At 43.7% G+C, this 11,305-nt stretch overlaps 2 protein-coding genes across 5 annotated transcripts in view; both read right to left on the bottom strand.

Annotated features, from left to right (window-relative positions):
* Positions 1 to 6,681, bottom strand: part of IFT52 (intraflagellar transport 52) — a 35,215-nt gene extending 28,534 nt beyond the window's left edge. The window contains exons 1-5 of the mRNA XM_006763763.2: positions 6,529 to 6,681; positions 3,658 to 3,782; positions 2,939 to 3,026; positions 639 to 768; positions 279 to 354 (exon numbers count right to left, since the gene is read on the bottom strand). Coding sequence (XP_006763826.1) covers positions 279 to 354; positions 639 to 768; positions 2,939 to 3,026; positions 3,658 to 3,782; positions 6,529 to 6,549 — 440 coding nt within the window. The 5' untranslated portion in view covers positions 6,550 to 6,681. The remainder of the gene's footprint in view (positions 1 to 278; positions 355 to 638; positions 769 to 2,938; positions 3,027 to 3,657; positions 3,783 to 6,528) is intronic.
* Positions 6,682 to 8,062: 1,381 nt separating this feature from the next.
* LOC102767028 (serine/threonine-protein kinase Sgk2) overlaps positions 8,063 to 11,305 on the bottom strand; it is a 48,932-nt gene continuing 45,689 nt past the window's right edge. For 3 of the 4 annotated variants that reach the window (XM_006763759.2, XM_015563919.1, XM_006763758.2), the window contains exons 13-14: positions 10,260 to 10,465; positions 8,224 to 8,449 (exon numbers count right to left, since the gene is read on the bottom strand). In XM_006763759.2, the coding sequence (XP_006763822.1) occupies positions 10,301 to 10,465 (165 nt within the window). In that variant the 3' untranslated portion in view covers positions 8,224 to 8,449; positions 10,260 to 10,300. Of the gene's footprint in view, positions 8,450 to 10,259; positions 10,466 to 11,305 lie in introns of all 4 variants that reach the window. The other variant, XM_015563918.1, reaches the window with a different exon arrangement.

Here is an 11,305-nt window from a genome sequence, read left to right as displayed (position 1 = left end):
TCCTCAGGTGAGGATTAATAAAAATAAATAAATGAATAAATAAAATAAAAACTGACAAAGGGTGAATGTTTAGTAAGGTTTCAAAAGATGGGAGGAATATAAATTGATGGATGAGAAGTAATACAGTAAATAAATTACGATACAATAAAATGAAATAAAACAAAAGGGGAAGAGAAAAAAGGGCCAGTGAAATGAATGTGGGAGAAGAGATGAGGGAAGATTCATGTAGGAAAGATGAGAGTCATTTATAAAGACATTTCTGTTTTCAACATGCTTACCTATTCAAGACTCCATTGGAAACTAGAGCTTCTTTAGGATGGAAATACTTATAATATACATTTCTAACCACAGCATCTTTAAGGGGAAAAGACAGGAAGGCACATTTCAGATTAGAAGTAAGTTTGATATTACTAGTAAAGATGCTTAAAACTTTGACCTGAAAGAGATCCTGAAACTCCGTTCCACTCCCCGTCTCACTGTATAAACAGAGGAAGCCCAGGCTGCCAGTGAGGCCAGAATGCTGGGCCACGTACCCTCACAGCCCAGGGGTTTTCCATTGTACTATTAGGCCCAGAGGGCTACAACTGGAATAATAAATAGGAAATGACTGCCTCTATTAAATTAATAATAATAATTACCATTATTAACCATGATTCCATATTCTTCAAGGAGAAAGTTAATATTGGTGTCAAACCTGGATTCCCCACCCTCTCCTAGCATCACAAGGATATCTCCACCGCCGTCAAGGTATTTCTTCAGGACCTCAAACTACACAAAGGAAAAAAACAATCTGTGAATATACTCAAAAAACTTTGGTCCACAATTCTATGAATAAGATCTTAACTACCTGAAAAATAAACACTTCAAATCTATAAGGCACCTAAATATAAATGTATTTAATATAAAATTTACTTTCCTCATAGGATTTCTAAGCTTGTCTTTAAACATAAAGCTCAAAAATACTCAAACTAAAGTGACATTTTCCAAGTTGACAAGCAAACTAAAAGTGGGAAACTATTAGCTAAAGGAAGCTCACCGGTCTCCTTCACTCAGCAACATCCCTGGTTTCTACTTATTAGATGCCAACTGCACCTACCCGCTCCCGACAACCCAAAATATCTTCAGATATTGCCAAATGTCCCCAGGCACTGGTCGCTGACACTCTCTCTGGATACTCTCACTTTCCTGAGGCTGCTTGCTCCTTGGCAAGGGCCTGGTCACTGCTCTCTGTCCTCCCCAGGTGGAGAAGGGAGGTGGTGGGGGAGAAAATATACTAGAGTCAGGCCAAAGCCCAACAAATAAAGTTACTCTTGTGCAGGCCATTACCAGCTGCGTACCCATCTCCCCCAGGGTCTCACTGGGAAGGGTAGCTGGTCACCTCCATATTCCCATGGTAATTCCTACTCCTCTCAATTCACCTGATGAAGCAGTTACCTCTTCGTGCCCTTCCTGGATGAGGTGGCCTTGCAATCAGGTTGAGAAAAAAAGGACAACAGAAATGCTCCCCTGTGGACTCCTCTCTGGATCCGCCCAATATAAGAACAGGAGACTTTGGTCTGCCTCAGACTAAGGACCACACTGGCCTCACCCTAGCTCCCCACAGCCCTCCCTGGGCACCAAGGCACTTTTCCAAGTCTCTGTGGGAAAGGCTCTTGCTGTGTTGTGGGTTTTTTGGTTTTTTTAATTGTGGTAAAATACATATAAGATTTACCATCTTAACCATTTTATTTTATTATTTTAAAATATATTTTATTGATTTTTTACAGAGAGGAAGGGAGAGGGATAGAGAGTTAGAAACATTGATGAGAGAGAAACATCAATCAGCTGCCTCCTGCACACCTCCTACTGGGGATGTGCCCGAAACCAAGGTACATGCCCTTGACCGGAATTGAACCTGGGACCCTTGAGTCCTCAGGCCGACGCTCTATCCACTGAGCCAAACCGGTCAGAGCCATCTTAACCATTTTAAATGTACAGTTCAGTAGTATTAAATATATCCACATTGCTGTGCATCCAATCTACAGAACTCTTCATCTCACAAAATTAAAACTCTACATCCATTAAACAGCAACTCGACACTTCCCTCCCCCATACCCCCATCCCTGACAACAAGCATTGTAATTTTCTCTCTATGAATCTGACTACTCTAGATACATCACATAAATGGAATCATAAAGTATTTGTCTTTTTGTGTCTGGCTTATTTCACTTAGCATAACATTCTCCATATTCATTCATGCTGTAGCATGTATCAGAACTGCCTTCCTTTTTAAGGCTGAATAATACAGCATTGTATGTGTAGACATTTTGTTTATTCATTCATCTGCTGATAGACACTTGGGTTGCTCTCACCTTTTGGCTAGTGTGCATTATATAAACATGGGTGTGTAAGTAACTAACTCTGTGAGATCCTGCTTTCAATTCTTTTGGATATATGTATATCCAGAAGTATGACTGCTGGATCATAGGATAATTCTATTTTTAATTTTGAGGAACCACCATACTTTTTCCATACTGTTTGAGGCTGCACCGTTTTACATTTTCACCAACAGTGCCCAAGGGTTCCAATTTCTCTACATCTTTGCCAACACTTGTTATTTGTGTTCTGGGTTTTACATTTATCATTCTTTGTCTATTCCATGAAATAAAATAATTTAAAATTGAATTTTCCTATTTTCAAAGCAAAAATATGGCAAAGAAGTGTGACTAATATTTAATGAGCCTACAGTACGTGTCTGCCACTTTTCATGCATTATCTCATTTGACCATCACGACTAGATCAAAAAAGAGATGACGTCGGCACCTGAAGGCAACACAGTAAGTGGTAAATAAGAGTTTAAATCCAGAATTTCAGAGCCCAGGCTCCTAACCATTTCATTATATTTCTTCTTTATAAATATATTTATTTTATTTTATTTTTTTAAAGGGTTATTTCTTACCTCAGCTGCAGTAAATTTTTCCCTTGGCCCAGCTGTAATCCACAGTTTCACACCAATTAACTTCTCAGATGTGATTTCATCTTTTAAGCTACAATATGATTTTAAAAGCAAGTGTTAGATCCATAATTAAACCATTTATGTCATTTTAGCCTCTAGACTTTATGGACCCAGCGGCCACCGAGGCCTGGAAATAACGAGATTTAGAGGTGCCACTCCAGCCTCCCCCACAGTGAGAATCTCCGCTACGAGCTGGCACCACAGCCATTGGGCTCTGCTCAGATGCTTCCTCTAAGCCACATTAAACTGTGCCAGAGCAGAAAGAACCCTCCCACTGCTAATGCAATCACATCTACCATTAGCTTGTATGACTACATATCCTTACCCACTAAGAAAAACAACACACCCCAAAAGAGAAATATTTTCATTTTTCCTTTCTCTAAATTGAAGTATAACCTAAGTTAAAATATGGAGAACACCTCTAACCTCTTAAAAAGTTGTATATGTATAATTAGAATAATTTTTTTGTGATTTGGGGGATAACTTAATAATATGCTAACTGCCAATTTTCAAGGGATGCTTTAATAATTTATTTACTTCTGAATGATCCTTAAATTGAGCTCTTCCCACCTAAACAATCTGGCCTATATAAGAAAATGAAAAATTTCAGTTTTAGCAGCAGGCTATTATTATTTGGAAGGGAAAACAACCCACAAGATCACCTCTGAATCTTCCAATTGCTCCGAAGTCTCTTCTGCATCGATTTATAGCCATTGTTGGTGGTAAATAGTTCCTTTTTGTATGCATTGAAAAGAATGGTGCTCCGAAGCTCCTTCTCCATGGTTACCTATGGAAAAAAGAAGGGATCAGAAAAAGAAAAACAATAACCAACAGTCCAAAAGAAAGACTCCAAAAGAAACAAAGGTGTCTACTTCTTCTAATTTAATGAGAAAGGGTAGGAAGCTGCAACATACCTCTGAAATCTCTGCAATTCTCAAAGGTTGAGAGTGAAACGCATAGCTGCAGAAACCTACGGCCAACCCTGGTGACCTCGTGTCTCTTGCCTTGGCCTTCCCACCAGCCGACTCACATGGCCCTGCCCTGCCCTCACCCTATCCCTGTGGGAGACCATGATTCCTTACTGCTCACTGCTGTTAACTATAAGGTATAGTCTTATTTTTCCTTTCCTTTTTTTTTTTACATTAAGTTTATTGGGGTGACATTGATCAACATGGAGGTATAGTCTTCTAGATTCTTTTTATACATTCATAACTTGTAGTTTTATTTATAAAATAGGATTTTTATCATATGCACTATTTTACAACACTCTTTTTTCACTTAACTCTGTATTTTTTCACATCTTTCCATGTTGGTACTTAGGGATCTTTTTTTAAAAAAAAAAAAACACAACTGCACAGTATTCCATTTTATAGATATACCATAATTAAACTAGTTATATACAAATTGACATTTTTCCCCCAAAATTTTGCTAGTAAAACAATATTACCAATCACCTTTGAACATGCACTTTCCATATTTGTAGAATAAATTCCTACCTATTGAATGGCTAAGTAAAGTGCCCTACAAAAATCTGTGACTTTTATTTCCACTAATACTAATACTATTTCTAATCCTTTTTATCTCTTCTAATAAGATAGGCACCCCATTTAGTTTTAATTAGCACTTTAAAATTAGTGAGATGGACATCTTTTACTGTTTATACTGGCCACTTGTATTTCTTCTGATTTCCTTGTGCATATATTCTCCTTATTTTTCTGTTGGGTTTAATATTTTTCTAACTGGTCATTAAACAAATATTTTCACAAATCTGTCTTTAAACGTAGCTTATAGGAAGGAGCTTTCTTTGATTTGGTGAAATTTTGCAGGCCATACAGAAGGTTTTAAATTTTAGAGTCACAAGTATTAATCTTTTCCTTTCTTGCTCCTGAACTGCATGACCTAATTAGAAGAATTTTTGCCATGCTAAGGTTATGAATACACCCAACAATGCTTTCTCCCCATACTTGCATGTCATTTTTAAAAATGTAAATGCTGAGACTCTGGCTGGGTAGCTCAATCGGTTAGAACATCCCCCCGATATGCCAAAATTATGGTTAGATCTCCAGTCAGGGCACATACAAGCAACCAATGAATGCATAAATAAGTGGAACAACAAATCAATCTCTCTCCCTTCCTCTCTCTCTAAAATCAATCAATAAAAAAAATAGTGGTCCATTTGGAATTTATTTTGATGAAAATAAATTGTTACTTTTTACTAGAAAGCTGCCTGACACCTATCAAACTTCTCAATGCTGATTTTTTTAAAAATTTATTTTTATTGATTTCAGAGAGGAAGGGAGAGGGAGAGAGAAATAGAAACATCAATAATGAGAGAGAATCATTGATCAGCTGCTGCCTCCCACACACCCCCTACTGGGGATTGACAATAAATCACTATAAATATCTGGATCTTATTCTGAATTCTATACATTCTACCTGCCTATAGTTCCTGCTCAGTTCCATACTATTTTAATTACTACAGCTTTATAATCCTTCCTATATAATAAAAGGCTATTATGCAAATCAACCAAATGGTGGAATGACTGGTTGCTATGACACGCACTGACCACTAGGGGGCAGAGGCTCAATGCAGGAGCTGCCCCCTGGTGGTCAGCGCACTCCCACAGGGGGAACAGAAGCCCTGAGCCAGGCTCATGGCTGGCAAGCGCAGTGGCTGTGGCGGGAGCCTCTCCCCGCTCCAAGGCAGTGCTAAGGATGTCCAACTGCCGGCCTAGCCAGCAGACCTAATCTGTCAGTCGGACATACCCCTAGGGCTCCCAGGCTGCGAGAGGGCACAGGACAGGCTGAGAGGAACGCCCCCCCCCCCCCCCACCACCACCAGCGCATGAATCTGGTGCACTGGGCCTCTGGTTATGTTATAATTTCTGGTGATACTGGAGAGCTAATCCCCTTATTACTTTTTTTTAAAATTTCAGTTTTTACACACACCTTATTACTCTTAATTTTTAGATTTCCCTGGCTAGTCTCACATATTTACTTTTGCAGTTTAACTCTAAAGTCATTTTGTCAGATTTTTTTAAATGCCCCATGAACCCACCACAGCTATCTTTTCCTGTTTCATTCCATCCCTGTGCATGCTTGGTTTTTGTGTGTATACACAACATCGTACTCTGCTTTCTCCATAATGAACTGAACCACCGCCCTCATGGGCATCTTTTCAATTCCGTGCCAACATAGATGCCACTGGAATTTACATATTTCTACCTCTGCCATTATTTTTGCTGCAGGGCAGATTCCTAAAGCGGGATTCCTAGGAAAAGGGAACGGGGCCAATACGTTACAAGTCCTTTCCCAACGCTTTCACACTCTGCAGGACCACTGAAAACCCGCGCAGCCGGAGGCGACGGAGACTCGAGCCCAGTCCAGGGTCGGGGATTCCGGCCTACCTGGTGCCCAGTTTACTTTACTCCAGGGCGCCTCTATTTTCCGTAAGATTGGCCCCGGGGCCCCGAGGACAGCGCCAGGCCGCCCCAACGCCCCGGCTGGCCCGTCACGGTCGGAGCTCTTCTTACCTGAGGCCCGGTGACCACCATCTTCACCTGACGCCGCCCAGCATCCCGCCGCCAGGTATCCAAGGCCTCTTAGCAACGGCGGAGGCTGAGCGGCGCGCTGGGAAGGGCGTGGGCGTACCTCGGAGCCACGAGATGACGACAGAACGGAAGACGCCGGTGGTGGTAGGGGCGGGACTTCTATGGGACTGTACCATTATGTTGGATGGGGTTAAATCCAGATAGAACGTGGATTGATTTTAGGTCAAAGATAAACCGATTTAATTGTGTCTTTAATATCAAGTCTTATTAAAGGCTGGTATAAATGGTAGGTCCCAAGGGCCTGAACTTCGCTCGACCCCGAGGATGAAGAATAGTGAAGACTTCCGGTCCCCGGTGTGGGTGAGGAACGCCCCAGACCGATCCTCAGAGCGCAGGCGCCCAGGGGCAGGGAGCGGGGCTTAGCGGCTGAGATCTGGAGACGGCGCCGGGTCGCCGGGAGCCCCGGGCCTGGGACATGCAGAGCGATGCGCGTGGGTTTGAGCTCCCAGGGAGGTCAGGGACGACTTCCCGGAGGAGCGTTTAGTAATGAGAAGGGTGACATGAGATCGTTCTTTCTCTTTGATTTGTCCTGCCACGCTGAGCACCACAGTAACAGACCCTGGATTTGGCGATGAACCCGCCGTCTCGGCGTCTCCCAGCGAGGAGTTAGACCTGGTCAGATCTTAGAAAAAAGTGAAAATATAAACTGTCTTGAGGGAGCTGCGAGGGGCCGGAGCTGGGCCGAAAGGCGCCCCGATGAGCAGCGATATGAAAGGAGAGGGACACTCATTAAGGCGAGGGCTGGGAAGAGGGTTCCGGCAGGAGCTGCTGGTGCGGAAGAGCCGTCGCCTGAGAGCGCGCAGGTGCCAGCGAACGGCCTTCCTGCGCCCAGGGGAGCGCTCTGGACGTGCGGACCTTGGTGCAGTGCCACCGCCTCGCGGGCCAACCCAGTGAGAGCAGACTGCGGACAGTTTCTATCTGAATTTATGTTTGTTAGGATCTTCAGCCTGTGCAGAGTGGCAGGAGTGTAGGGATCTTAAAACTCGTGCTGCCTTTTCACAACTACTGTCATTGCCAAGTTCAAACGTGGAGGAGGGTGATTCGGAATTGTCTTCCCGGGGATGCTGTATTTTGGTGCAAAATTGGGTGACTACAGTCTTTGGTGATAAAAATGGAAGCGATGCGTTTCCTCTGCAGAGAGTAGGCGGTGCCACTTGAGTGTTGGTACCCGTCTGCTTGATGTAGAGTCAGTGTTTGCTAGAAGAACAAGAGTACCTGTCCAGAGCGCGTCTCCCACTGTTGGGAGTTGTGGAAAGAGCAAATGTCTTAGATTCAGCTGCCACCAAGTTTCATTCCTGGCTGTGCCTTGTACCAGCTGGGTGACTCTGGGCAAGTTGCTTAATCTCTCTGAGCAAATGTTCCTTATTTATAAAGGGAAGTTTAATTTCTAAGTGCTGGCTTACTGTAAGGATTGTAGATACTCAGAATGTGCTCAATAAACATAGGCATAGCATGATCAATATCATAGTTTTTCTTCATTTTTATTTTCTATCCTGAAATTTTTGTGATCTTATAGTCTTAGAACAGAGAGAGTCATTATGGGTTTCCTAATCTATAGCAGATTGTGTACGTTTGGCAGTACCAGCATGTTTCAGACAATTAGAATCTTGAATTTTGCTCTGGGGAGTTGGGGGAATTGGGGCCCCTCCCTCATGTTCCACATTTGTCAGTTAACAGACACTATTAAGATAGGAATCAAATCAGACTTTCAGAATTCTCAGTGCAGGCCAAAGGGTGACAACAGCTCTGCTGACCCAGCTTTGGTCTCCCGTGTCAGTGTCATTGGTGTGTTTTCCATGGTCTTCGGCTTCATCCCCTGTAGTTCATGGGGCAGGGGACTGCCCTGGAAAAATGGAAGGGAAAGATTGGAACTGAAGAGAAAAAGGCAATAAAAATCATAACACACACTGATGTTAAGACAGTCCCTCTCTTTCCCACAAACCAAAAAGCTAATAATACCACCCAGAAGGAGGTGATGAATCCTTTGTGAAAAGGAAACCCCTTTCCACTGAAATAAAGCAGCATGATCCATTCTGCAAGTGCAGGGTGTTCTGAATTCATGAGGTGATGTGCTCAGGTTCTGTCCAGAATTACCTTGAGAAATGACTAATTTTGAATACATGGAGCTCCAGAGGTGGCTGGGAAGCTCTGCACCAGCCTCCGGCCCTGTCCAAGGCCTGGGCTCCCCATGGCCTTAGAACTGCCAAACATACAGGGGCAGGGGAGGTGGAGCACAGCATGAACTTGGCAGCCAGGCTCAGACCATGAGCCTCCAGTTCAATGTCTCATCTTCACCCCATTTCCCACCACCTCGTTTTTTCTGATTAATTCCAGATTTGGTTTTCACTAGAGGTCTTGATGGCCATTCTGTTGGACCTAACGGCGAGAGGCAGACGAGCACAAAGGATACATGTGAGAGCCCTTGAGTCAGCTTATGTGGCTCTAAGTCCCAGCTCAGACCCTTACTATGTGACCAGCTAGGGAACAACTCTGACCCTGTTTCTTCCTTGGTAAAAGGGGACAGTAATAGTTCATACCTTGGGGTTGTTTAGATAAAAACTGATAGTAGACTTGAAAGAATCTAGCACAGAAACTAGTTCAGCATAGGCTGCTGTTCTGAAGCTGATTTGGGCTAATTCAGCCAAAAAAGAGGGTGTTAAGAGGATCAGAAGCTCTCAAGATTATTCAAAAGCTAGAGTCGAGACTCGGCTTCCCAGGAATGACGGGAATGACATCTCAGATTGATATGAAGAAACTGGCGCTGCTGCCACTGAGTCCCAACTGCTCCAATTTACAGTGTTGCCACTTCTACACCAGGAACTCAGCTTTGTGGGTGCTGTCACCACAGCTGCTACATGAAAGAGAGCTCCCGTCCCTTCTTTGAGTCAAAATCTGGCACAAGTGTCCCTGGGCCACACGCCTGGCCCTAGCTGCAGGGGAGGCTGCAAAAGTCACTTTCTAGAATCTCAGCTACTGTAAATGGAGGTTATGGCCCCTCATCCAGACTCACAAAGTAGGATATCCCCTGAATATAGGAAGGGGTTCAGAGGCCAAGCAGACAAGCCTGATAACAAGTGTCTAATACCCACAACAAAGAGATACCATCAACACAGGAAAATAAGAGGATGTTGGGTGATACCCTAAAGGCTTGTCACATCTCTGTCATTTTATACTTGGAAATCAAAATGTAAACACCAAGAGGCCTTCTGGTTACCTATGCAATGTTTCCCCTCCTCAGTGTCAAAAGCCTGTGTTATTAGGCGTGATAATGTGCCAGTGATAAGTCACATATCCCAGCCTCCATGACAGGTAGGCATGGGTGGCTAACGAGCAGAAGTCATTGGTTGGGGCTTCTGGGAAGTTCTGTAAAAGTGTCCTTCTGCTCTTCTCTCCCTCCCTCCTTTTTTCCCCTACTCAGAACACAAAAGCAATGGCTAGAGCTCCAGTAACCACCTTATGATAACGGAGCAATTGATATTGAAGCCATTTGCCAAAGATGGCAGAGCAAAATACAGAAAGCCTCTGAGTATCTGATGCCCTGTTGTCCCAGGCCTGGACACCTAACACAGTTCTTTATGTGCTGGGAAAATCGTCTTATTTGAGCCATTGGTGCTTTGAGTCTCTGTTTCTAGCAGCTGAAGGTAAGTCCTTACAGGTACCCGCTGTCTTCAGTGGCGTCACAGGTACTCGTCTCCTAGCAATCCAAGACGGCCTCATCCTCCGGCACATAGGAAAATCCCAGGAATGCACTTGAGGCCCCGGAGCTGCTGGCCACAGTGTCGGGAGTGCAGCCAATGGACTTTGACACGGCTTCCTGGGTGAACTCTGGGTCAAAGTGTTTCAAGTCAGCAGGTCCTTCCTATGAATGAATAAATGCCAATGATGAGAAGGGAACACTGGGGTCAGAGCTGCCTAAGGAACCCACAAATCCTGAAAGGGATGTTAGGCCTCCCCTCTGAGTGCCTTCTGGACACCCCTACTTAACTGTCACCCATGCATTTACTAGTTATTTTTTCTATTTTTTTAAATATGTTTTTATTGATTTCAGGGAGAGAGAGAGAGAAACGTCAGATAGGCTGCCTCCTGCATACTCCTATTGGGGATCGAGCCCGCAACCCGGGCATGTGCCCTGACAGGAATCAAACCGTGACCTTCTGGTTCATGAGTCGATGCTCAACCACTGAGCCATACTGGCTGGGCTACATTAGTTATTTATTCCACGAGGTCCAATAACCACTTATCAATCCCTCTAACCCCCTATCACCCTCCCTGCCCACCACACAATAACCCCAAGACAAGTCTAGTCAACATGTACTTACTGAATGCCTACCAGGCACTGTTCATGGCCCTGGGAATACAGGAGAACAAAATAGAGTGGGCCCCTGCTTTCACAGAGTTTATATTATGCAGAGGGTAGGAGGATGAATAATTAGCATCTACACAAACGGATAATTTTGGGTGTTGATAAATCTTATAAAAAATATAACTTAGGGTAATATAGTAGAGAGTGACTGGGGCTGCTTTGGCTGTTTTGTGTGAGGGATGTTGTAAAAATGGTCACAAACTCTCCATCCCCACCCAGAGGTGGGGTCTCTTTCCCCATCCCTTTAATATGAATTAGCCATGTGACTTGCTTAGGCCAATGGGACGTTACCAAATGGGACGCAATCAGAGGCTTGAAAAACACACACTGGGAGTT

The sequence above is a fragment of the Myotis davidii genome, unplaced genomic scaffold (genome assembly GCF_000327345.1).
Source record: "Myotis davidii unplaced genomic scaffold, ASM32734v1 scaffold199, whole genome shotgun sequence".
Classification (NCBI taxonomy): Eukaryota; Metazoa; Chordata; class Mammalia; order Chiroptera; family Vespertilionidae; genus Myotis; species Myotis davidii.
The sequence above is the reverse complement of the archived record's forward strand: the minus strand, read 5'-3'. Positions and strand labels throughout refer to the sequence as shown.